This window comes from Capricornis sumatraensis, chromosome 22 (genome assembly GCF_032405125.1).
Source record: "Capricornis sumatraensis isolate serow.1 chromosome 22, serow.2, whole genome shotgun sequence".
In the NCBI taxonomy this organism is placed as follows: Eukaryota; Metazoa; Chordata; class Mammalia; order Artiodactyla; family Bovidae; genus Capricornis; species Capricornis sumatraensis.
Genome location: NC_091090.1, coordinates 19,833,219 through 19,861,121, shown reverse-complemented (window position 1 = coordinate 19,861,121; position 27,903 = coordinate 19,833,219). Strand labels below are relative to the sequence as shown.

The 27,903-nt window shown below is 41.4% G+C and overlaps 1 protein-coding gene across 3 annotated transcripts; it reads right to left on the bottom strand.

The window, feature by feature from the left end:
* Positions 1-1,713: 1,713 nt before the first annotated feature.
* NFYA (nuclear transcription factor Y subunit alpha) lies at positions 1,714-27,597 on the bottom strand. Of its 3 annotated transcripts, XM_068994289.1 has the most exons (10): positions 27,504-27,597; positions 20,037-20,184; positions 18,375-18,461; positions 15,483-15,629; positions 10,444-10,575; positions 10,132-10,237; positions 8,892-9,064; positions 7,692-7,865; positions 6,543-6,644; positions 1,714-4,228 (listed from the first exon to the last, which is right to left on the bottom strand). In XM_068994289.1, exons 2-10 carry the CDS (start codon positions 20,109-20,111, stop codon positions 4,175-4,177), a joined length of 1,050 nt encoding a protein of 349 aa, XP_068850390.1. In that variant the 5' UTR covers positions 20,112-20,184; positions 27,504-27,597; the 3' UTR covers positions 1,714-4,174. The 3 variants fall into 3 exon arrangements, with proteins under 3 accessions (XP_068850390.1, XP_068850391.1, XP_068850392.1); XM_068994290.1 differs by lacking the exon at positions 18,375-18,461; XM_068994291.1 differs by lacking the exon at positions 18,375-18,461 and having other exon boundaries at positions 8,892-9,046.
* Positions 27,598-27,903: the final 306 nt, after the last annotated feature.

Sequence of the window (27,903 nt, the reverse complement as noted above, 5' to 3'; positions counted from 1 at the left end):
TCCCACCCAGGGATCAAACCAAGGTCTCTTCTATCTCCTGCATTGGCAAGCAGTACCACTAACGCCATCTGCGAAGCCCCTCTGCTAGGTCTCAACTCCTAGAACAATGGCGGGCACTTACTTACAGACTCAAAATAGGAATTAACTGACCAAATAGCATCACTGGATGAAGCAGAATGTTTAATGGAAAATGCTCAAGGTTGGGAAACACTTGGGTTCAAAGCCTGCCATATGACCCTGAAAAATCCTTTCCCCTTTCTGTGTCTCAATTACATCGTCGCTGAAGTGAATTCCAGGGCTACGCCAGGTCGTCGGAAAAGGCGTCCTCCTGCTCTGCAAATGGCCCTCTAGTTTTCGGCGGAGGCGGCGAAAAGTGCAGACACACTCCGCCTTAGCTCACCCCGGGGCCACGCCCGTAACCGCCGCGGCCCAGAAGAGCTGAAGCCCAATGGCCACTCCTCCAGCAGGTCGGGAGAGCGACGCGTCTCCCTTCGCCCTCACCCGTCACGTGAACGCCAAGGAGGACGCCCTGGGCCGTGGCGAGCTCGGGTTCGGATCCCCTGGGCTTCCTGAAGACCAGTAGGTCGGGAAGCAGCGCCGCCAACCGGGCCTCTACTGGCCACAGAGGCGGCGCCGCCAGCCGCTTGGCGGTTGCCATGGCGGCGGCGGGCTTTCCCGTCGAGTTACCGGAAACGGGGTTCCTCCGCGTAGTAGCCAGTCTTCAACGACGGCCCTGACTGGTCCCTCCCATCAACCAATCAGTGCGGACTCCCTTGGGGCCGGTCCCATGTTTTTCGGCGCTTTAGCGCTAGCTTCGGCTTCCGGTGGGCGGGGAAGCGGAGCGGAAGGCGGGCTGGGCGGTGCCTTCGAAGGAGCAAAACTTGTACGTTTTAAAATATTTGAAACATGAAAATGCTTCTACAGTGAAACTGATCAACTGGGATAAGTATCGAAAGGGCGGTCCTTTTCATTTCACCGGCACTGAAAGTTGGGTCATCTTAGTTTGTAAGGACGAATTCCATTTGGCATCTGACGAAAACAAACTCAGAATGGTTCTTAAGTTTAATACCGTTAGACTAAGGCTGTTTAACACAGGCAGTCCTTTTTTTCCATTTTTGTTGTCTGCCAGGTCATTCGGTATCATGGGAGTATTTCCCGAGCGGTCTTTCTCGCACTTTTGTGTGAAAAGGTACTATTTAAGGTTGCCGGTCTGTGGTTCCTATTTGTTAAAACACTAAAAATAAAAGGATGAGTATATTATGGATTTTTAACAATCACAGAAATGCGTCCTTTTCTGCATAAAGAAATTAAAAATCACATCTTCACTGTGTTTAGTTGTACACGTCAATGCTGTTTTGGTGATAACTAAAGGGTTAGTTTTACTCGTGGAATTATTGCCTCTTGTGAGAGTATCAAATAAATGTATGATCAACCCACAGGTGGCAATAGTATCTCCTCAGGAGAGTGGGAGGGCCAAAAGGGCAGAGAGTTGAAGGGGCAACACACAGCTCCAAGTTTGACACTGTCCATAGATAGAGCACATGTGTTTACAAAGACTGCAATACATAATAAACACAATCTGGAACCCATGGGATGCAGACTCCTCAAAATTCAAGACACTTTTTTTTTTTTTTTTAGCATTTTTATGTTTATTTTAAAAAATAACAATTGAAATGACATCAATGATCCATCACCTGTGCTTCTTCCACTGCTGAGGGGGGAAAAAATCCCCAAACCCTTCTATGTAGTTGAGTCGGGAAGGAAAATCAAGACATTATTACCAGACATCCATTAGCGAGAAAAATGCTCTAAAAATGCTCTTTTGGTCCAGTGGTATAGACACTGACATGATCAATGTACCAGTGCAATTAAAATATATACATTTACAATTGTCCTGCCAAAAAAAGCACTTAAGTAAAATAACTATGTATTAAACCAATTATTCACTCATCCATTCACTCTTTTTGCATCACTACAGTCACAAGGACAAATGAATAAAAGAACTTCTAGTAACAAAGAAAAAAAATCCAAACCTCACCCCCACTTTGTGGGTTATTATGTGCTAAAATGACCACAATAAGAGGGTCATGAGCTATCTGAAATGCAATGACAAAATGACAACTGAAGCATTTCATTTTTAAAAAAACCTAAACTCAAGCTTGTGAGAAAAAAATCCCCAACAGTATGAGGTTGGTAGTATATGTACAATCTTACAGACACAAATAAATAGCATTTTAGAACTGTTGTTGGCTTAAGTACTAGAAATTAGGTCTGAGGAATTTCTTCTGAACTCTGCATCTTGAAGACTCCTAAACAAAACCAAAGGATAAAAACTCCTCATTGTTTTTAGTAATGTCATCTTAAGAACCTGGGGCTTACCAAATAAAGTCAATACCAAAGGGTCAACCCCTCCTGATATCTGGAAGCTAGGACAGATGAGTAGACTCAAGGGACTAGGGAGATCCTTCACTTCCTGCTTTCTCTGCACAGCTCTGTACCTCTGTTTTGTACCATTACATTGATTTTCTTTTGTGATGTTTTCTTTGGTGGGTTTAATTTCTTTTCCCTCTTAATACAGCTAGAGTGATATCAAAGGAAAAGCCAATCGGCTAGTCTTGGTATTAAAATCAAAACCAAATGTTCTTTGAAAGAATTACAAAGTTTTCCTTGTTTCTAAAAACCACCACAACAAAAAACCAGCAACTCTTCTGAAATCACCTTAGTTCTCCCAGGGTTCCACATCTAGAAAAGAAACATTTTTTTCTGACGCACAGCCTACTCTGGGGGCTTCAGCCTTGCTCCTGACCTTGCAAGAATCTCTATCTCCACCTTACCCCCAGAACATGGATGCAAAGTGAAAGCCTTTCTGCACAAGACTTATGGAGCAAAGGGGAAACGAGCGGAAACTGGTACCAAAGAATCAGCTGCCATGGGAAAAATGAGAACGTTCCCTCTCTCGGGCCAGCACAAAGCACAGTAGGAGTGAAGCCAACATCCACCCCACACTCTAGCAGGCAACCTGGATTAGGTCCCAGCTAGCTTGACTAAACAGTGCTTTCCAGAAACTGTCAAGAATCAAATCTCAGACCTCCCTTTCCATGCTTGTTAAAAGGTTATAGTATAAATGTAAATTCTTCTCTTCATTATAATGATCCATCCCAGGCATCCATCCACTGGCGAATCATGCTATATGACATCACAAGGGTATATATACTAGTCTTTGTCCTTCTGGACTGAAACACACACAAACCTTTCTATTCCCCAAATGCTGTCACAAAGCCTATGATTGAAAATCTCCAGTTTTGCTGTTTTGGAGTTACTATACATATCCTCACTACTTCAGTAAAGAAGTTGTATAATTTTGTTTTCTACTAAGAAAAGGCAGTTTCAAGGTCCAGTACCCTCAAAATCATCTTACAAGTAGCCTCAGCAAGAACTGTGGTCGATATGACCTGTCACCAGACAGACAAGTAGACCACATCTTGTGAAAGCCAAGAGATCCAGCAATCTATGTTTTTAGTGCTTCAATCTTTTATCATTCTATCCCCAGAGTTAACTTTTTCTTGGCTGGAGTCCAAAAATCCCAATCTATCATCTGGGTAGAAGAGATTCTTATTATTACCACAGATTAGATGAATGTATCTCAGAATTTATTGTTTCCATATCATGAGATGGAGCTTCCTTGCCTGGAAACCATCTCTGAATACAAAAGGTCCATCAGTCAGCCTGAGATCTCCCATTAGAGGGATGGGTACTGTTCAGAATCTGTGGGAAGTAATCGGCTGCAGCTTCCCCAATTGCAGTTTAGGTTGAGAAAGTTGTTCTCTGCTCAGATGGCTGGCTGGCATCTCCAGTCAACACAAGTGCTATGTGTGTACTGCTGGGCTGGCATGAGTCCCTTGCATCATCCCAATCCATGAAATGTCAATGGCAGCAACAGTCTGAGAGAAGTCCTGACTGAAAGGGTGAGACAAAGGCTTGCAACTTCAGTTTGCCAGACATCCTTGCAATTATAATACTGAGCCACTTATTAAAAACTAAGTGGTTTCTGTCCTGTAGAAAAGGGCAGAATGTGGTCGTCAGTGTCCCATCGGAAGAGGTGATCAGTTTCCCTGAACGGTGGGAAACAGCGTGAGGAAGATGGCCTCGATTGGCTCCATCGCAAGGCCTGGGGTTAGGACACGCGGATGATTTGTGTCATAGCCTCCTCATCCGCTTGATTTGGATCCTACAAAGGGAAGCATAGCAACAATTAAAGTCCTTTGCAAAAGCAACCAGGAATTCAGGGCTCTCACTACTTACCACCAAGTGGAAGTACACAAACACTCTGTCTACACACATGGACTACAATGCAATTCCACTAGGAAAGAAGAGACAATAAAATTCATTCTTAGAAAAAGATTTCAAGTCTGGTCTGGCACTCCATGACAGAGCACTCCAGAGTTGAGAGAGTATCTCACTTTTTTAACACCTGTGCTGTGCTCTACACACTTAAGGATTAAGGATCCCTACGTGGCTAAAAAAAGACCTAGAGAAACCAAGTCATGTTGTATATTTTCATTATTTAAATACTGAACACTTGGCAGGGTTGGAAAGGACATTGGATTTTATTTACTTTAATGCACTCATTTTGCAGATAAACCTGAAGCCTGGACTAGAATCAAAAAGTTAGTGACAAGCCCAGCAAGAATTAATTCTCAAATCTCTTGGCTCCGACTTAATCTTCTTTCCACTAAACTCTGCCTGCTGCCTGCCTTTTTCAAAACCCTGCACTGTTAAGACGAAGGTCAGTCCTTGGGAGTTCACTGGAGGCCCAGGGTGGGTCTGCTTTCACTGCTGTGGCTTACATTCACTCCCTGGTCGGGGAACTAAGATCCTGCAAACCACGCAGTGCTACCGTCTACACAAAAACCCACTACCTAACAGCCACCTTCAGTTCCTCCATACCAGGGCTCTGAAGCCTCAACTGGCATGATCCAAGACAAAGCTGAAACATTTCTAGGGGTGGCAGGACAAAAGGCTGAGTCTTGATCAAAGAGGAAGACCAATAACCAACATTTACTGAGTTCTCACCATGCACTAAGCACTGTGATTAAAAAAGCACTATCTTATAAAGATGGACTGGACCACAGTAAAGCTGGAATGCGACGGGTCTTCAGAATAAAGCTTCTGTATGGGAGAAACAGAATAACGGGAGGAACCTAGTCAACAAAAATTTACTGGTACTCATTCTTGAATGGGTATTATGCTAAATACAACGGGGAACAACTCTTGACTCTCTACACAGCTTATAGTCTAGAGTAGACAACCACTGCACAGTTACACAAATAAAATGATTATTACTACACTCAAAAGGAAGACGTGAGAAAATAATGGAGTAGAAGAAACCTCTGGATATGGCCTCTCAGATAGAAACCAAGACCTAAAAGATATGGAGACAGTCATGCAAAAGGATGGCATGCAAAGCTTTACAGACAAGCTATTTTAAAGACAGAGGTTCTTGAACAGTACAGCAAGAGCATGAACACCGAGCAGCAGGAGGAAATAAAGCCACAGGTGGGCAGGAGCTAGATCCTACAGGGCCCTGCTGGCCATGGTAAGCACTTTGGATTTTAGTCTGTGTGCAAATGGAGAAGGGCAGGCGTGGAAGGGAGCAGGCTGGTGATGTGATATGATACAGACACTAAGATGTGGAGAGTGAACTAGAGGGGCACAAGAGGAGAAGAAGGGAGATTAGACAGCTGTTGCCTTAACTGAAGCAAAGAAGAGAGGGTTAGACTAGCCTGACAGCAGTTGGGAGGGAAAAAGTAAGCTGATTCAGAGAACAGTTTAGAGTTAAAACCAAGAGAACTTCAAACCCGGACAACTCTAGCTTTAATAATTGGGTGAAGGGACAAGTGACTTATTGAGATGAGTGTCTGGTTTAGGTTTAAAAATAAAATAAAAACCAAGAGTTCTACTTTGGACACATTGACTAGAAATGGCAATAAGATACAATCAGTGAAATTAGATGTAAGAACCAGTATGGCTATAGACTAAGTTCTGGAATTATACACAGCCTAGGCATGAATTTCAGTTGTACCATTTTATTAGATATTTTACTGTAGGTAAATGACTTAACCTCTCTAAACCTCAGATTCAAATGTAAAACAGAAACTATAATTCTTACCTCATGGGGGTCAAGGCTGTTGTAAAGATTCAATGATAAAATGCTTAACGTAATGGCTGGCACACAGCAGTTAAGAGTTAGCTGCTGCTACCACTACCCTAGGGAATAAACTTGTTCTCTGAAAATCAAAAAAAGTGAGAATTTCAAGAAGGAATTAATAGTAGTAACTGGAAAAGACTGAGGAAAAAAAGGCCACTGGATCAAAGACCTTAGTTCTTTTAAGAAGAAAGGGACTCTAAGATATACAATGTTGCATCCAGTTTACAGACTTATTAGTCCCTAGTGTGAAAATAGCAAGAGGACACTGTGAAGGCTTCCACCCAGGAAGATTCAAGGCAATAAAGCTAATAATAAAAAGTATAAATCCTCTTACCTGCATATGAGGACTATCCTTTTCCTTTGGAGAGAAAAATCGTCCACCTTCACCACGCTTCCGTGCCATGGCATGACGGTGCCGAGACTCATGCAAGTATTTCTAAAACAAGAAAAACCAAGTTACCAGCTGAAAGCAGCAGAGCTCTCCAATGCTCAAAAGTTTAGGATGGCTGTGATCAAAACCACCAGGGGCAATTATGACCTTGTATTATGGAGAAATCTTGGAGAAACACAAACAGCAGCTAATCGTATCTAACTATCATAAGAAAGTAAATGCCAAATGAGTAATAACTAAATACAGGTTCCCCAAAGATCGCCACCTACCCCCCAATATATATCCTCCCTTTTGCTTTAGTAACAAACCAAATTTTAGCTGATACAGTCTCATTAAAGAGATGGCATTTCCTAGCCTTATTTGCAGGTAAGCACTTTGGATTTTAGTCTGTGTGCAAATGGAAAAGGGCAGGCGTGGCCTTGTAATTAAAAGTATGGCCATGTAATTAAATTTTGGCTAATGTGATTATGGAACTTTTTGAATGTTTCCTTGAAAGAAAGTTTCCTTATTCCCTCTGTTCCTTGGCTAGAGCCCAGGCAGTCATCTTGGACTACGGACAGCACACTAAACAATCAGGACAGTAAGACAGGAGGAGAATGCTCCTGAGGGTTGCCACACCCCAGGACAACAGGTCTCTGCACTCTGTGTTAGTCGCTCAGTCATGTCTAACTCTTTGCAGCCTCACAGACTGTAGCCCACCAGGCTCCTCTGTCTATGGAATTCTCCAGGCAAGAATACTGGAGTGGGTAACCACTTTTCCCTTCTCCAGGGGATCTTCCCAACCCAGAGATCAAACCTGGGTGTATTGGAGGCGGATTCTTTACTGTCTGAGCCACCAGGGAAGTCCACCTCTGGACTTTACGGAAGATTAAAAAACAACAAAACAACAATAAAACGGTATTTATGTTGTAGTTATTTTTTAACTGTTATAGTTGCAGCTCCATATAGCAATAATAAGTACCATTACAAAAGGTAACAGCTATCCAACTTCAAAGTCTGGAAGGTACTCAAGGAAACTAACCACATAAAAGGTTATTTCAGAAGTAGAACCCTGCTGTTCTCATCCTGTATCCGTCCCAATGTTATACATACCCGTCTCTCCTTTGGAATTTTCCCTTCTGCTTCTAATTTAGCCCGAGCTTGTCTCCTCTTAAGTATACGGTGGTACTGTTTGGCATTGACATAGAGAGGCTCTTCTTCAAGCATCTCTGCCCCAGGGAGAGGGATTCTCTGGATTGCAGGCACAGAGCCAGCACCAGGTACCATCTGTGTGAAGAGCAAAATCAGAGCTTATTAAGTACTAACATGAAGTATGGACCTGGGAAATAATTTCTCGGTCCCTGTTCTTCTGAATGCTACGACGAGTAGCTTTATAGAGTACTTGTTGAATGCAGATTCCTGGAGAATATTTACACTTAAGGCCGGCATTTTAAACAAATGTTCCAGATGATTCTGTAATAGGGGGCCAAGGACCCACACTGAGCAACAACATAACCCTGTCCAGGTTTTTGCCCCCACACAGCTCCATTTTCTAAGAATGTCTGCTGCCATCTAATGGTCATGAACAGTAATCACAGGCAGTAAAAGAGCTCAAAGGATCAACCAAGCGCTGCTAACAGCGTCTAGTTACATAATTGTTAACTTACTATACAATTCAACCCACATTTTCCAGAACAAATCAGGTTCCACTACCTTCCCAATAATAACAACTTTAAATGGTTATATTGTTTCTTCTAGTGGACTCCTCCACTTCTGTGTAGTTTCTAATACTTCTTTCTTAGCTTACCCATTTTAGGTATTGTACACTGACACTCTATTTTGACATTATGAGTTTACAGTCAACTCTCCTTCCCCTCTTCGCAATATATTTACATCACACCTTTTTTTTTGGCTTCTCTATTGACTACATCTTTCTAATTTTTAACGTTTTTGTTTCACCCACTTTGGGCTGTATACTTTCTACTTCCCAAAGATTAGTAGTCTATAACTCTCTTCATTTCAGTTATGAATAAGATTCCAGAAGTGAATATTTACATCTGCTTTTCTTCTGCTATATCTCTAGCACCTAGAATAGTCTCTGGCACACAGTAGGTACACAGAATGAGTTATGGTTTACTGTAATATTTATTGTAAAAGTAGACCACTGTGTCTTAAGAATCTCAGTCTCAAGAGGTCAGGATTATACACAAGCTTCATGAGAGATTTTAAAACACAAGCTGAAGAAATTTTCAAAGACAAAGATACATGGAAAAATAAACTATAGACAATGAAATGAAAAATCAGGTTTCTTACCATGACCATCCCGCCTGAACTGACCACGTTGCCTGCCACTGGCAGTGTCACGGTGACAGTCCCTTGCCCACTGCTGGTTGTGTTGGTGTTGGCGCTGGCTCCTGTCTGAACAATCTGTGCTCCTGCCAGACTGGCTGCGGGGATGGTGATCATGCCTGAAACAGGGACTGTAACTTTAAGAAAATAAAACATAAAACAAACAAACAAAAAAACAGGTATACAGAAAGAAGGGAACACAGTTAGTCCCTCTTCTATCTGGCACACATTTATTAATTCTGGAAACACATGCTCTTTTAGCCAAGGGGAGAAAAAGCACTCTTCCATTCTCTGCCTTGCTTGCTGTATATAATCCAAGTAATCACAAGTTTAGAGACGTTAATAACTATATGGGTTCTAGTCCTGAATAAAACTACTCATACTGAGCCAAAAGTTTTCAGTGGGTGACCAAATATTTTGGAGGCTTCCCTTTCTATGAGTTAGTCTGACTTCAGCTATAGCCTCTGTTCTTATATAAATGACCTGTTTCAGGATGAAGATTTTAAAAAAACTGTTTATTTTCAACTGACAATGAGTCAGACAGCTACAGGACTACATCTTAAAATTAAACCAGGCATGCCAAGCCCCCAGACTTCAACAGCAGCACTTGAGGATTTGCCCCTCATTCTCTGAGCTGTGCCTGTTCTGGCTCTCCTGGGTCACAGGAGAGCACACTGCCTGCACTCACTGGCTCGTCTACTGCCAAATTTTAATCACAAGTCAAACCTTCCATCACAGAAGACATACCACTAATAAGGGTTCTGCACGGTATTTGTTTGGTCACATTCATGTCTCGCTTACTAGACTAGAGTGTCTTTGAGAAGAAAACTGTTTTCAGTAATGTGCTACATACAGTGGTCATTTAAAGTCTTTTGCAATAAATTAATAATGAAGTGGCCTGGGGGAAAAAGAAAAAAAGCAGCAGAGATATATTTCTCTACCACTAAAGAAACTCCGTATTTCTAATCTTCCATTTAGAGAACAGTTCTCAGAAAGAATAAAAACCTTGTATAATCCCTAGGGTCATAGTGGCTGAATTTAACAACTATTGTAGTTCTCCTACGAAATGGAATCAGCACTGGTCGCATATTGGTGACAAGGAGCTAACAATCAATGGACACATCACAAAATTTCTAAAGCAGTCATTTGCTCAAGATGAACAGGATGCCCCCAAAAGTCCAACAGAAATGCCGGGCATTCGTACCTTGCTGGAGAATGGTGCCATCTGCATTAACTGGCTGGTAGACGATCGTCTGCCCTTCAGCAGTCTGGGCCACTTGCTGCCCCTGGACAGCAATCTGCTGCTGTGTCTGTAGGGAACAAATCATGACACAATGTAACAATTCCAAAGACACCACAAGAAAAAAGGACCATGCAGTGCTTTTTGAGAAAAAGGCATTTCTGTGATAGTTTTCTTCCCCGTTTCTACTACATGTGAAACACTCTACCCAGTTGTCTGACCCTCGCAAAGCAGCTGTGCGCCTCTGTTGACGCCGTGCAGAGACCGTGGAGTTACCTGCGTCTGGCCAGCAGTGACAGCTGTCTGAGGCTGCTGGATGATGATCTGCTGGGTCTGGCCCTGCTGGCCCTGTACCTGCACGGCCTGCCCACCCTGGATCTGGATCTGTCCCGGTGGGACCAACTGTATCTGCACAAGAGAACACCAAGATTAGTGCCCTGCTGACACTGGTTGCCACTGGTCCTGGAGTGTTAGCTACTCAAATTCATCTACAAGGCAGGAAATGCTCTGGAGAGGAAAAAAACACAAGTCCTGTTCTTCTCTCTTATGAATTAGAGAGAGCTTGTTTTCCACTTATGAAACTGGGGAATTTTGATCACTATCTGGATAGTGGATGATATTAAAGATGATATTGCTGGCACTGGGAATATATTTCTAAAAGCTTATTCACTTAAAAATACACCCTGAAGTATTTTTGATAGATGAAATGGTAGTGCATATATTCAAAATAATCCTTGAGTCAGGGGAAATAGATGAAAATAGATTTAAACAGTAAAATATTAGTTTTTGTGTTAAAATGGGTGATGAGGATTCGCCGTATCATTCTCTTTGCTCATGTCTATGTTTGAAGTTTTTTATAACAAAATATTGAAAAAAATTATTAAGTAACTTTAAAATTTTCTAGCTGGAATTCTATAAATACACACACACACACACACACAAAATCCTTAAAAGATTTTGTATAGAAAGGGGTATTATCATATTACATATCCCTGCAGTCAACACTGAAATTTAACAAATTAAATTAGAAAATGTTGGTAAATAAACAAGAAATTTATCTGGTTATCTGGATCTATTTCTACCTGTTTTGGATAGCAAGGAATACCTGTTATTGGTCAATAGGGTTAACTCTTCTATCTATTCATATTCTTTGCCCATTTTTCTATTTGCGTTACTTTCATATCAACACATATAAAGAATTTAAAAAAATGTATTCTGGACACAAACCCCATTATACATTAAAAATATCTTCTCCAAATTATGTCTTCTACCTTTATTTTACGATATATTTTGACATGCACCAAGTTTTTCAGTTATAAATTTTTTTTTTTTTTTGGTTTTTAAGAAATCCTCTACCCCACATCATAAAGAAAATATTCCTATGAACAGAATATAAAAGTTTCCAAGTATGCTTTTTTTATAGTTAGATCTGTAATCTATCTAGCAAGTATTTTTGATATAGTGTGAGGTAGAGATCAATTTGCCTTTTTGATACCACTCTTGAACCATTTCTTCACTGAAACTTCACACTGTTTTTGTTATATACCAATTTCCAATAGTCGTACATCTATTTCTTGGCTCTCTACTCCATTGTCTCTATCACGTCACGGATCTTAATCTGAAGAGAGAGCACAGGCTTAACTGGAATTCTAAAACAGAAGGTACAGTTCAAAAAAGGTGAAGTACACTTCTAAAAGACATGGTTATTCAAAAACCATACACACTAAAGCAATCTCTAATAAAAATGGATTGAAATTTTAAGTGTTTTATGGGAGGCTATGGAATCATACCTAGAGCCATGTCATGCAACATTAACAGAAAATAATTTTTCCAAGATGGTTTGATTAGTTACAGTGCTGCCTAGAGTGAGGGGAATAAGATAACCTTTTCAGTGTCTTCTCTTAAAGGCCAAAAATCCTACAAAATCCACAGAATCTACAGCTGAAATGAACACTAGCAATCATCTGATATAAACTGCATTTTTCAAATGAGAAAACCAACAATCAAAGAACTTGGCCGAGAGAAAAGTCTGTTTAATGGCAGACCTGCAAATGAATTCAGGTCACTGCATTCCTGACAGTCTTCCTAGCTCTGTATCACACTGTTTCTATTCAACAAAGAATAGGGCATGCCAAGCTGGGGGACTGGAGAGGAGGCACTGAGAGGAAGGACAGAAATGAAATAGCAGTGTGAAATTGAGGCAAGTACACACACTGAAGTATATTTAACGACTCATACATTTATGCATGCAGAAATGTAGAAACTATTTTTAATCCTGACTACAACTCTCTTGGCAAAAATATGCTGATAGCCTTAAAAATGACCTTACCCTTTGCCCAATCAATTCTTCCACTCCCAGAAATATTCCCCTAAGATTAAATTCAAGTGAAAAAAATAAAGCTATAAAATTCAAATACATTTATAGTAACCTTACCTATAAAAGCAAAAACAAGAAAAAAAAACAAAATAAGTACACAGTTAACTTACAAATTCTGATTCACCAAATTGACTCCTATGAAGGAGTTTAAAAATAAAAGAAAGTAAAACAAAACCATAACAGAAAAACTATATGCTTGTATTACAACTATGCCCAAGAGGTGTGCAAAAACTACAAAGGAATATGCAAAACTTAAAAGTTTGGTTATCAAGCATGGCTCAATTTTTTTTCAACTGGTGGCTCAGACAGTTTGCCTATAATGTGGGAGACCTGGGTTCGATCCCTGAGTGGGGAAGATCCTCTGGAGAAGGAAATGGCAATCCACTCCAGTATTCTTGCCTCGAAAATCCCATGGACGGAGGAGCCTGGTAGGCTACAGTCCATGGGGTCGCAAAGAGTCAGATATGACTGAGAGACTTCACTTCATATTACATTACTCCAGAAAAATGAAGATATTAATGAAATCACAGAAGATATAAGCAGCTTTAGAAAATTTTAGTAAAAAGTTCATAAACACACACATATATATATATATATATATACACACACACACACATACACACACTCACTGGGATCTGGCTATTAGTTATTAATACAAAGGTGATATGACTTAAGCATATACTTCTCTGTAAATTATTTCTCACTAAAAATACTTCATTATTAACCCTTCCCCCAAAGTCAACAGTTCAGCCTTTTTAACAAGGACATAATGTCATAATGTGTGCTGAGTCACTTCAGTCATATCCGACTCTTTGTGACCCTATGGACTATAGCCCACTAGGCTCCTCTGTCCATGAGATTCTTCAGGCAAAAATAGTGGGGAGGATAGCTATTCCCTTCTCCAGGGGATCTTCCCAACCCAGGGACTGAACCTGAGTCTACTGCGTCTCCTACACCGCAGGCAGATTCTTTACCACTGAGCCACTGAGGAAGTTCAAGGACACGATACACCATATGAATACAGTATGATGTATTCAATAGATTCTTTACCAACAGACACTCAGGCTACAATTTTTTTTGCTTGTATAAAGCTTCAATAAATGTCTTTGTATATTTCTCCCTATATATTTATCTTTTCTTCCTATAAGAATAGATTCTCAGAAGTGGGACAGGTACATCAAAAGGCTTAAATATTCAAGAGCGAGATATCTTCCAAAAGGACTTTACAATTCGAAAATCAACAAAAATAATGTGCTTCATTTTCTTTACACCCATTCTAGCACTGGATATAATCAGTGTTTTAAATTTCTGCCAACAAGATAAAAATGCGTATAATTTTACTTTTGTTTTCTGTTTCTGAATCAGTCTTTCCAGTGAATTTACCTAACTACTTTACATGTCTGTTTAAAGAGTCAGCTTTTATTTAGTTTTTTACATTTTTGCTGGTTTTCTACTTCATTCATTTTAACCTATCTTTTGCTCATTTTCTTCTTGTCCTAACTTCCTAAAAAAAAATTATTTATTTTCAGTTCTTTTAAAATATTCAAGGTTATAAATTTTGCTCTAAGTATAGCTTGAGGTGTGTGTGATAGGCTTGGACTGAAATATTTTCATCACTTGCTAGATAAGTTATAAATAACATGGAAGGAAATGAAAAGGATAATATTTCTGACCCAAAACAACAATCTCCAAAGCAGACTATACATTTCCCCCCTCAGTGCCCAGAAGAGCCAACAAAGGACACGTTGATGGTGACTTTTACTAAACTAGATGCTCTTTTTATAAGGGCTTCCCAGGTGGCACTAGTGAAGGTCCTGCCTGCCAACGCAGAAGAGATGTGGGTTTGATCCCTAGGTTGGGAAGATCCCCTAGAGGAGGGCATGGCAACCTGAAATGGAACAGGACTCTACAGTCCTTGCCCCTAACCATGTCCTCTGCCTGCCTGTTGTCTGTGGCAAACTTGAGTCAAACAATAAGTTTAAACAGAGAAGTGAGAAACGTGGAAACAAAGGAAACCAGTCAAAGGAGACTAATAATAGTACTGTAGTCAGGAAGCATAGTCGAGGACCTCCAGTTCTTCCTCAAGGGCTAGAGATAATACTCTGAGCTATGTCCTGTGAGCTGTCTTACAGATAATAAAACACCAGGTGGAGAAGCTAACTACACGATGGTCAGACTGTACCCAGGACGTGAGTGCCGCAGTTCCAAGAACTGGCCACAAAGAAATGGTGACAAACAGACCCTGGAACTGACAATTAACTACACCTAAAACAACTAGGATGGTGGTGGTCAGGCCACTGAAGAGCAATTTGAAGGTGACTGTCAGAGCTGACTGTGCTGTTCCTGTATGTAGCCCCTTCCTTCTGTCTACAAAAGCTCTTGCCTCACTGTTTGCCACTGGTGGGGAGGTGGGGAGAAAGTCAGCCTTTGGACAGATGTCCACCAGCCTTCCCCTCCCTAGTTGCCAGCATTTGAAACAAAGCAAACTTTCCTGTCTCCCTTCCACCAACCTGGCCTGTTGATTGGCGTTTGAGCAGTGAGCAGCCAGACTCTCCACACTCTTTTGGTAACAAACCCACCCCAGTACTGATGCCTGGAGAAACCCATGGACAGAGGAGTCTGGAGGGGCTACAGTCCTTAGGATCACAGAGCTGGACACGACTGAAATGACTTAGCAAGCTCTCTTTTTATATTACCTACATTGATTCAAGATCATCTCTAATACCTTAGCCCTTACCAGAAAAGTCCTATTTCTCTACAGCTCTGCTTTCTATCACTGACACTACAAAGGTGGGAAACTGACTAAATGCAACTAAATGCAAAAGGAAGGTTAAGAAGCAATTAAATACAGTATCAATTTTCAATTTGTAACAACTTATTTCTTAAAACTTCTATCCCGATATTCTAAAATTCTTTTTTTAAAAAAAATACCACTCACCTGCTGCAAACCCTGTGTCCCAGATACAGGTACTTGCATGATGGTTTGACCTTGTCCACCAGGAACAGCCTGGACCATGATGGGTTGGCCAGTTGATGTGATTAACTGACCTCCACTGACCTGTACCATTAATGGCTGCCCCTGGACCTAGAATAAAGTAAAATAAGAACAATGAAATAACATAAGACACAAAATGATTTTTACCTAAAGACAATCACTGCAACTACTCTGCTGTCTTGCTAGAGGAGGAAAAAGTAGGAGAGACACCAAGAAAATAATTTCAGGTCCTCATCCTCAAGGAGTCTTCTTCAAAAAGACAGTATCTGTAACTAAGTGCCAAGCTGAATACTTAAAAGTCAGATAAAATGGGGTATAAGCAGAGTCTTTGGGAAGTCTCAATAGATACAAGGTGTTTATCATCAAATACAGGCTAAACTCATGAGAAGTATTTAATCAAATCATCAAGACTATATTTGCCTTTTTAGCCCAACATCCAGGAACAGTCTCGGGTGAAGACTGGACAGTAGGCAGTGAGAGGGAGGGCTGATGCTGGGGATGGTGGTTGGAGTGCAAATTCTAAATAACCTGGAAGGAGTAAATCAAACTGTACCTGGTAATGACTTCAGGTGAGCTATCAAGCAGCTCCAAAAGCTTATGTAGAATACCCTTCCTCCCTACAGTTTCTCAAGCATAAATGAAACACATACCTTTTACCCTCTACCTCACCACTGAGAATTCTTGTCCCGTGGTTGTTTAACGAGCCTACTAGTATAAATGCCTAGAAATATATTGGTCAGTTTACAATTTTTGTGGTGGGACTGCTCACACTGGACCCTGCAATATCTGCATAGTTCTTTTAGCTTTAAAAAGCATGAGCATTATACAAATTTTCAACAGTACCAAAAAACTCTCAATTTTCAATCTCCAATGAGTAAATGGATCACTCTAAAACCCAGGGCACTGAAAGTGCTGTAACATCTTGAGTCCCAATGCATTCTGAAAGTCAAAAAACAAACCACTTTAGACATGAATCGAAATGTTCAACAAAATCGCTGAAAATCCAAAACTTTCAGACTCTATCTTTATTTTGAGGAACGATTTGTAACAGATCAAAAGAAAATTTGTATATCTGAAATAATCATTCTCAATGCCAGTGAAAGTATGTTCAAATAACAGTATTTATTTAAAAGATCAATCTGTCCTAGATTAGTAGATTAGATATTAAGCCCTCCCCACCCCTATGAGCATATTGGAATCTTTAGGAACATTCAAATTCTGTGTTTTGTTAAACTGCTCCTTGACAAATTCCACTTTACTATTTAAAGATTTTACAATCTGATTCTCCTCTGCTTTTCTCCTCTCACTTCCCCATCCCAAACCAAATTCCTTTTGGTATACTAATGTTTCTACATGCTCTATTAGGAAAGATTTTTAAAAATATTTGTTGCATAACTAACTGAAAGAACTATTTAAAATTCTCCACAAATAATCAGAGGCCTAGAGGAAAGGTTTCCATTATCTCTAAAGTGCTTCCATTTCTTTAAGTAAAATCTGCATAAGAAGGAAACAAGTTTTAAGCAACTGTTTTTGTAATTTTCTGGCTATCCATCATCGTAACTTTTCCCTTTGCTGACAGGCTATATATGCACATGATGAACCATTTGCGACTCCAAGGAACCTGCTGTTTTTACAACATATGATGATACAAGGATACATGCATCAGACAAGAAGCCATACAGTTAAGAGCATGTTACATTCCCATTCCACAAGTGGTTAACGACAATACTGTTTTATGTATCAATAAGATGAAGCAAGCATGAAAAACATGAGTATCAAGCTGCTGAACTCTGAGATTTGAATAGTTTGGGAGTACCTACAAACTCAGCTTATTTCAGCTTAATTTATGTTTAGAATTGGCTGTATATCATCAAACATTAGGAGTGGCAGGTATGGGAGTAGGGCTGAAAGGGTAAAGTGAAATGATTACAGTAAGGGATAGTTCGCTGCAGGATGCTTGCTCAGCAGCACTAACAGTAGAGTGAGATGCCAGTTCTACATTCTAGGTCCTTCTCATTCCATTCAGAGAAGAAAAAAAAGCAGGGTACTTGAACTTTGCCAAGTTCTCAAAAATATGGTCATTTTAGTTAAAGTAGCCTAATAAATACGGAAAAGACTTTTATTCCTTCTGTTTATATAGGACCTGGCCCAAATATAACCCCAATTTAGGTATTTAACTTGGTCATACATAATGTTAAGAAACTGCATTGTTTAAGTAGGAATTCTTACGGTGGCTATAATACCTAAGATTTACAGACAGCATCTCTCTCTTCTGTCCAACCAAGAGCTATGGGGCAATCTCTGCAGATCCAATAATAAGGTCAGGACTTCCCCAAGAAAAATAAATAGTGAATAGAATAGCAGAGATTAACAAGATTCAGTGATTAGATCAGTCTTGTCAAATGCAATCATTATTTTATATCTGAGGTGTCCTTTTAATAAAGCACAATCTAGCCTAGTAAAATGTATACATTTTCTTCTCTATTATTGTAATACAAAGTTCAAGAAAATTTACCGTGCAATCTTATTACAGAATCTGAGCTCTAAATAGGTTCTAATGCCACTTGTAAGAATTTCTTCACTGATTTGTTCTCAGGTATTTCCCCAAAAACATACTAGCCAAATGGCACTTTTCAGAAAACTGGTACAGCATCACTATATGATTTAGCACAAAGCATTAGGAAACTGGCATCGTATAAGCCTCAAAGGCAAGTTAGCAGCACCAAAGTCATGCAACTGGCTCTGCCGTCCCTCCGTGAGGTCCTACCACGAACAGCACCAGACACGAGGAGAGAGGTTCATGCAGTGCTTACAGAGAGTCAGAGAGAGCACCACTACCTGCAGGGTCTGGACTTGCTGGCCTGAGGCGGATGCCACCTGGGCCTCAGTCTGCAACTGGACAGCAGTGACACCACCCTGCTGCTGAGAACAGGAACAGGAAGAGCTTGAAATGTGTCAGGAAGGAAATGTATAGTTCAAGACATGAGATCACCTTACCTCTTGTGGGAGAGGAAGGGTCTTCTTTCAATAGCCCCACCCTACACAGGACTTTCGAACTGGAGACTCCCTATACTGAAGCTTTTTGTTGAAGGTAACAGGTTACAGACTTCTGTCTTACAAATTACAGATTACAGTCTTCTGTCTCCAGAGCAGAACTCAAATACACTTCCATGACTCAAAAACATCGATGTAGCTGACATCATTAACAAAAAATTTTTAATGTAGTCCTTCCCTCCAAAATTAAGCATTTGATCCTTCTGCATGCATTTAGTGTTCTTTTTATTTCCTCAAATGAGTTCACAAGAACAAAATAGTTCATCAGGTTTTAGCAGCCTAGAAGCTACAATGAAGAACTTCTGGAACTTGAATGCAATCACCAGAAAGGAAGAATAAAGCAATCACTATGAGACAAAAACATCTTCATGACGTCACTGCCCTCATGTCCCCAAACTAGGATTACTCCTACTCAGTTGGACTACCTTAGAAGCAATGTGTTCATAGATTCAACTTAATTTTTATTACCCCTAGTAGTAACTTCAGACAGAGCAAGAATTCACTCACTAGGGCACTGGTATGAATGAATGGAGGGTCCTCTGTGGAATCTCCCTTCCTTTCAAGGCAGCTGAAAGAAGCTGTAGTTGTGTGGAAGGAAAAGCCAGCAAAGGAATTTTGACAATTAATCTCTTTTAATAAGAAGTAGCTCCTTCCTTTGGTCATTAGATAGAACAACTCACCATCAAAACACCCACTGCCCACCTACTCCCCCCCACCCCCACTAATTACTTTTCTATATTATCTAGGTCCCATTTTGGAAACATTTTCAATTTTGGCCTACAGGCCAAATCAATGCACAATAAATTTATTTTCTTTCAGGGAGAAAAAACAAGAGAAGTTTTCCTAAAACAAACCCAGGTATATATAATCAGAAAATGTAATCTGTGTATAAATTCAAGGCAACCTATCTTAATTAGGAATAAACCAGCAGCAGAAATCCTTTCTAATATGTGTTTATCCATAACTATAGATACCTATCACCTTCATATTGAACTAGAGGTTTTCAAAATAAACAGTGTGATGGATCAAATTAAACAGTGGATTTCTTAGAAGCTATCTTGGTTTGTCGATTGTGGCCAAAGCCTTACCAGACCACAAGATGGCTTAATCAATAAGAGAAACAACCAAATTTAATGCAGGAAAACAAAACTACCCTTCAAAGCTCCATCTGAAAACAGACTAGGTATTTTTGATTTCTAGTAAGATAAAAGGGGGCAGTTTATTAAACCAGGAACCCATGACACCAAATTCTAAGTAATTATGGACTGGATAGACTTCTGAACAGAGAAAATCAGAGAAATCACAATAAATCCAATCATCAAAAAGTACTTCAGCACAAGTCACCAGACCCACTAGAAGATCTGATGCCTCTCAAATCCAGAACTGAGAAGTGCTATTATCACCTCCACTGCTGTGACATTTAAAGCAGTTTTCCTTCCATACCTGCTGCTGAATCTGTCCGGCCTGTACAACAATCTGCTCTGCTGAACTGTTGCTGTTTGCTGCATACTGTTCCATGGTCCCTCCAAGTCAGAGTCCCGTCCACAGTCAGTGTCACGCTGGAGATCCTAGAGGACTGCCAGATGCACTCCTAATAGAGAGGGAAGAAAGGAAAGTGAACTGAGAGTGTTAGCCAAGGCCTCACGAGATATTTAATTCATTGTTAATATGCATTAACATATTAACATTTAATATGTTAAATATCATCTTGACAATGCCATTTAACATATTTAAAAATGCTTAGTCATTTCTCATCAGCAACCTTCCCTTTCAGTACTACTAGAGCAACACTTGCACCTCAGAAATTCTCATTAAGTTACAGTATCAATTTCTTACAAGGCCCATTTAACACAGATTTTCAGGCCTGCACATGTACTTTAGAGAACTGTGCCTTTAATTTGTAACACATTTGCACTAAATGTGATATGAAATTTAAAATTTTAGGGTTTATTATTTAGTGCGTAATTACCCAGATCTGAAGTCCAACAGATTGCTTATTAGTGTTAAGTAAGAAAGATACAGTGAAGGTTTAGGAGTTTGGGCTTTAATCCAGAGCAATAAATAAAAAGGAATTCCATAAACGCTATTTGCAGATTAAAGAAAAATTTTTTTCTGAAAAAAATCTACATTTTCCTCAATCATGAATCTGAATGCCTGATAACACCCCACCCTTTGTTAATTTTAATGACAATTTTCAAATATATACCCCAAATAGTGAGAACACTATAATGTTCCACCTAATCCCCATAGCAATCACCCAGCTTCAACAATTTTCAACCCATGGTCAATCTTATTTCACATATATCTCATCCATTTTTTCATTCACTCTCCCCCTGCATTGCTGTTGTTCAGTCGCCAGAGTCCGACTCTTCGTGACCCCATGGACTGCATTATTTTGAAGCAAATCCCAGACACCTTATTACTCCACAGCTCCATAAATACTTCAGCATCTGCCTCCAAAGAGTAAGGATTCTTTTGTCTTTATCATTTTATCACAATGATACTGTGTCTCTACAATTACTTCAAACATTAAAATTTTGTAAGTTCTTAATACTATTAAGAAAAAAAAAAGCAAAAGCAAGGGAATTCCTCCCCCTCAAAAAAATCTACTTCTGCTTTATTGACCATGCTAGAGCCTTTGTTTGGATCACAACTGTGGAATATTCTTAATGAGACAGGAATACCAGACCACATTACCCGCCTCCTGAGAATACCAGAGCACATTACCCGCCTCCTGAGAAACCTGTATGCAGGATAAGAAGCAAGTTAGAACTAGACATGGAAAAACGGACTGGTTCAAAATAGGGAAAGGAGGATGTCAAGGCTCTGTATTGTCCCCGTGCTTCTTTAGCTTATATACAGAGTACATATCACGTGAAATGCCTGACTGGATGAAGCAGAAGCTGGAATCAAGACTGCTGGGAGAAATACCGACAATCTCCAATAGGCCCACAACACCACTTTAAAGGCAGAAAGTGAACAGGATCTAAAGAGCCTCTTGATGAAGGTGAAAGAGGAGAGTGAAAAAGCTGGCTTAAAATTCAACATTCAAAAAAATGAAGATCATGGCATCCGGTCCCATCACTTCATAGCAAACAGATGGCGAAAATGTGGAGACAGTGTCATGTTTCATTTTCTTGATCTCCACAATCATTGTGGACGGTGACTGCAGCCACAAAATTAAAGACACTTGCTCCTGGGAATAACAGCTATGACAAACCGAGACAGCAAATTAAAAAGCAGAGATATCACTTTGCCGACAAAGGTCCATATAAATCAGTTATGGGTTTTCCAGTAGTCGTGTATGGATGTGAGAGTTGGACCATAAGAAAGGCTGAGCACTGAAGAATTGACGCTTTTGAACTGTGGTGTTGGAGAAAACTCTTGAGAGTCCGTTGGACTCCAAGGAGATCCAACCAGTCAATCCTTAAGGAAATCAACCCTGAATATTAATTGGAAGGACTGGTGCTAAAAGTTGAAGCTCCAATACTTTGGCCACCTGATGTGAAGAAATGACTCACCGGACAAGACTGATGCTGGGAAAGATTGAGGGCAAGAGGCGGCAATAGACGATGAGATGGTTGGATGCCATCACTGACTCAATGGACAGGAGCTGAGCAAACTCAGGGAGATAGTGAAGGTCAGGGAAGCCTGGTGTGCTGCAGTTCATGGGGTCACAAAGAGTCAGAAATGACTCAGCAACTGAATAACAGCAACAAATATCATTAAATATGCAGTCAAGGCCCAAATTTACTCTTCTCATACACTTTAACAGCTGAAAGCTCCTTTTTGAAATAAGGACATGATTAGATAAACTGAAGTAATAATGAGAACCCTGAATAAAGGCTTGATTCAAAACCTTTAGATCTTCTCCCAAACTTTTCTCCAGGCCTCCATAAATTCTAAAATTTGAGTGACAGTTACATTTGAGTTACACTGAATTACATGAGCTGCACATCATAGCAGCAAAGCCATGTACCTCTCCCCACAAATCCACACATGGTGGATAAGATGAATTACCCACCATGATTGTAAAGTGTCTCAGTTATTTGTGAATGCCCAAATATTTAGGAAGAAGTGCACTGATGGGTCGGAGAAGCCTGGTGGGCTGCAGTCCATGGGGTCGCTAAGAGTCAGACACGACTGAGTGACTTCTCTTTCACTTTTCACTTTCATGCATTGGAGAAGGAAATGGCAACCCACTCTAGTGTTCTTGCCTGGAGAATCCCAGGGACGGGGCAGCCTGGTGGGCTGCCGTCTATGGGGTCGCACAGAGTCGGACACGACTGAAGCGACTTAGCAGCAGCAGCAGCAGCACTGATGGGTGAAGTAGGTTTAGACATAGATATATACAGACACCTCTCTAAAAAGCCAAGTACAGTACATTAAGAGCAGACTCTAGATGGCGGGTACACAGGTATTTATTATAAAACTCAACTTTACTGTATATCTAAAAAATTTTATACTAAATGTTGGGAGGAAAATCTAATAAAGCTCAATCAAGTCTATTACTCACAACCAAATCGGTACAGAGGATAAGAGCCATAAACGAGTGACAGGATGACTACGCCGCTGAGCCAGACAGTGTATCTGGCCATATGGTTCTTCATCTCACCACCCTTGCTCTAATGGAATGCTCACCAAACACGCATCTAGCTATAATTTGGGTTCACATATACAGTAGCCAACAGGGAGCAGATATGATCAGTAACACAAGTAAACCCAACAGTTAATGCTCATTGCATAGTGACAAATCAGCCTTCTGATTTTTATATGTCTCTTCTAAACTGGTTGACTGAGTTGGCTCCTCAGAGATTCTGGGAACAGTACAGAAAACCAGATTTTCAGCCAGACTAAGTGGCTCTTTCACGGAAGTGAATGGTCTTTCCTAAATTCTATCTTGTCTCTAACTGCAATATCCACAATGCATTTATGTTTCTAAGCTAATAAAATTAAAAATTAAAGGTCCTGAGTAGTGTGATTTCATTTATATGAATCCCTGAGATGGTAACAGTAATCCAGAGACGGAAGGCAGATCAGTGGTTTCCTGGAAATGGAAAAGGGGGAAGAGGGAAGTTGACTGGGATAGAGCATCTGGAACTTTCTGGGGGTGATAAAATGCCTTATTTTTTCATTATGGTGGTGGTTGCATTTGTGTATAAATTTATCAAAATCCATGAAAACATACACTTAAAATGATTATCCTTTATGTCTAAACTATATCTCAAAAGAGTTGATTAATAAAACAAGATCAGGAAGGAATGTCCTCTGTATTTTAACAACCCACTCCACCTTCAGTCCCCTTCCTGTGTGAGATTTTTTTCCTTGACCCCTAATTTCCAGAAATTTACATCATACTGGAAGTGTAGAGAAATGACTGATAAAATATCATGCAGGTTTTAACTAATTTATTCTCATCATATAAATACTACAACTTAAAAACATTTAAATCCACTATACTTTGATGGGTCAAAACAGAAGCGGTTTCAAGTTTAACAGCAATTTCCTGTCATATATTAATGAAGGAGTGATTCAGCTTGGAGGATGATATTTAGACTGCCAATGGTGAAGAACGGTTGCCACCAGCTTCTATGAAGCCATGTGTTCCCATTATTGTGAGCTTTAGTTAGCAGAACTGCAATATAATCTGACATCGTCTTTCCTGAAGTGCTTTTCTGCCCACATTCTGACAGAATTAAGTGAGCCGGATTTAGCCTGTCTAGTTCTTGCTCCTAACTCAAAGTTTGAATGTCTTTTCCTCAAAGACAGAAAGAACATATGTTTATTCTGGTTAGCAAGAAAATCTCTTCCTCCTCACTTCAAGGTACAGAACCTGAAATGCAACTAACTACTTAAAAATCCATTTGTTTTGGACCAACACACGTTTTAACTCAACCAGAAACTCAACCTTAATAAACAAGTGAAAAACCCTGCAGAATTATCATATTTGATCATCACTACCAGGCAAAGACTAGAAGAGCAGTTTCTAAACTTTTTGACAGCTCACAGTAAGAAACACATTTCGTATCACAAATGCACTGAGAACATATTTTAAAAAGTAACTAAAAGTTTCATAACTGATCTTTGTAAGTATAACTTAAGATGAATGGTGGTATTCTCTATCCTACTGTAAAAAATTACCAGCATTGGCCCACTAAATTGACTTCACAACTTAACAAACAGGTCCTGATCTATGTTTGATAGAAGACTAGAGAACAAAGAACTGTCCTGTATCCCCATCATCCAAAAGGTTTCTGGATTGCAGCTCCTAATTTCATAATCCCCACTAACGATGGACCACCTGTCAAACACTGTCTTGAAGGTTTTAGAAAGAAAACGAAAACTATTAAGTTTTTAACTTCAAAGTCTTTAAATTTAGTAAAGGAGTAAAAATCTATACCCAAACCCTAAAGGAAAAAAACAAACAAAAGAGTTTGAAGGACAGAAACTGGGGACAGTCATGAAGTCTTTAGAAAAAATGTGGCATCTGACCTGGTCTTAAGCACAAGTAGGATTTACACATGTCGAAGTGGAAGGGAATGGAGTGCTCCAAATGAAGACACAGCATAAAAACAAAGAGAAAAATTTCCACATATAAAACAGCAGGCTAAAAGGCCACACGTCAAGAGAAAGCTAAAGGTCAGATTACTGCACTCAAAATTCCAGGCAAGGAAGTTCTTTTGCAAATAGGTAGGGTTTCCAGAGGGGTTTAGCAATAATATGACCAGACAATAACTGTCTATTAGAAAGAAGTCTAGCAAAAATGTTTGCTGATTTTAAAGTGACACATACTACCATCTTTAAGTCCCAAGGTATTTATCCTCTCCAAAGGCAAAGGTAAACGTTCTAAAAAAATATCTAAATCACAGTGCCCCATCTATCAGATATTTTACAAATCAATTTTTAAAATGTGTTCAACAATAAAAAATTCATGGCAAAAATGAAAACAAAAGTGTCCCCAATTTTTTAGTAGTGGAAAGAGCACTAGTGTAGCTTTCTGAAACTTACCAGTTATGACTTCAGTAAATGTGATTATAAACACAGGCATCATATACTAAAGGCTGACTGTATGTAACAAGGACTGCTGTACTTTGAAAAATAGTACACCTGAATAAAAAATTCTAAAGTCCTAGGAGAAAAATCTCCCTTCCTCCCCTCCAAAGTCAGCTGTTATTGTGGAGCAGAATCTCATAAGCCAGTAACTTATTTTTCCAAACTTGGAAAAAAAAAAAGTGCTTCTAGACTTCTTCTGAAATCTCCACAAAATAACTGCTTCTGAAAAACCCCTTAGCAAAATATACAAGCGGTTTTACCAACTGCGTTTCCCAGCCTACTGAATTGTCACAAATGCCCACTGCCCAACATTTTCTTCTTCCCCCGAACACAGCAGTTTGGTGCCTCAGCACATGCTCTTCTCTTTGTGAGCAATGCTCTTCCGTTCTTTCCTGCCCAAAGAAATCCCATTATCCTTCAAGGCCAATTAGAAGTGTGGCAATGCTGGCCTTCCACCGAGGCTGTCGTTAGCTCACACATCACAGAATTGAACTTGGCCCCGTTACAGCACTAACCCTGAGATATGAATTACCTGTTCACCTGTCAATCTCCACCAGGCTGGGAAGGTTCTCATCGACCTCTAATCACTCTCCCCCCAGCAGATGGACGCCTGGTTCATACTGTTAGATACTTGGCTGTCAAAGGAGATTTCCTCTCACCCTAATGAAAACCCCAGAAGACTGTTACGTTTCTATAAATACCCAAAAAAACGTTAACATACTGGGAAAAAAAAAAAAACTAAGAGATGGCTGTGAACCAAGCTAATGAGTGAAGTCTGACATGTTCGAAGTGACACAGAAAGGTGAAAGGAAAAGAAACTACATTCCTAAGGGAGCGAGAATCCACGAGATGAGCAACAACAGATTAAGACTAATGAAAGCGAATTGTGCAGCCTCGGGGGAAAGGAATGCACAGAGCTCGCAATCTTCCAGGAGCGAGGTTCCAGGCACCGAATGCACAGGGGCTTACAGCCCGGGCAAGGAAGGGACACCGCCTGGATGGGCTCCAGGACGGAGGTGTGCGGTTCTGCCCGGCGATCGGGGCGGGGAAGAGAGGAAATGACGAGCCAAAAGGGGGTGGTAACGGCGCCGGGACCGGAGACCCGGGAGTGCGCTAGGAGGAGGGGCGCAGCGGGGTCCGAGAAGGGGGCGCACTAACGAACCCCTTCCCCTCCCCCTCCCCCCCCTGCAGAGGGACGGCGAGGGCGGGCCCGCAGAGTGTCGAGGCGGGGGCGGGTCGGGCCCTCTCCGCGCTGCACGCGGGGCCCGGTGGCCACGGCGCGCGTCTTCCTTGGTCCTCCTTCCCCACCTAGGAGGGCTGCAGACAGGACAGGCCCCCTCACGGAGGGGAGGGGTGCGCGGGCCCCGCGGGGGGAGACTTCCCGTCCCGGGGGCCGCCGCGTGTTGAGTGCAAGGGCAGGTTTAAGTTGTGAGACCAGAAAGACCAGGAGGAAACTGCCTAGGCTCGAGTGAGTGTATACCTGAACATAGGGGCCTTGTGGCAGGCAAACCCCACACCCCCGGGTCTGGGGCCCGAGAAACTGGGCCAAAGGGTCGGGAAGAACAGCGACGCATCCCCAACTGGCCCTGGCACCCTGCGCGGGTCTGGGCCCCGAGATGCGTGCTCCCGAGGGCGCCATCCCCTCGCGGGGCGGCCCCCTGCAGGCCTCGGTGGGGAGTGCCCCGGAGAGCTTCGCAGGCTCTGGTCCGGGGCAGCAGGTCGCCCCGCTCGGCTAGACTCAGCTCGACTCCCGGGGCTCGACAGGCGCCTGGGCCTCTCCTGAGTGGTCAGCGAGACCCGCCAATCGGGGCGCTGGGGCCGGCTCTGGGCCGCTGGATATTGGCTCCTCACACTCACCGTGCCTCGCTCCCCCGGTTCGCTGCCCGCGCTGATTGGCTCCAGTACCGGACCCCGAAACCCAATCAGAGGCTCCAGCCGCCGCTGCCGCCGCCACTGCCGCTGCCTCGCAAAATGGCGAAGTCGAACAAAGGGGAATCGGGCCTCCCTCCAACTGCCTCCGCGCAGGCGCCTCTTAGGCCACGCCCCCTACCCCGAGCTCTGGGCTCGCCCCACCCCCGCGGAAGCAGCACTGCGCAGGCGTATGCCTTAGCCACGCCCACTTTCCTGATTGGCTCCCACCCGGCCGAAGGAATACGCAGGCGTCTTCTAGGCGCGCCAGACCCTTCCACTCAAACAGAGCCTTGAATATTAGCAGCACGCAGGCGCTAAGTAACTCCTTTGCTAACTGCCCTCCCTC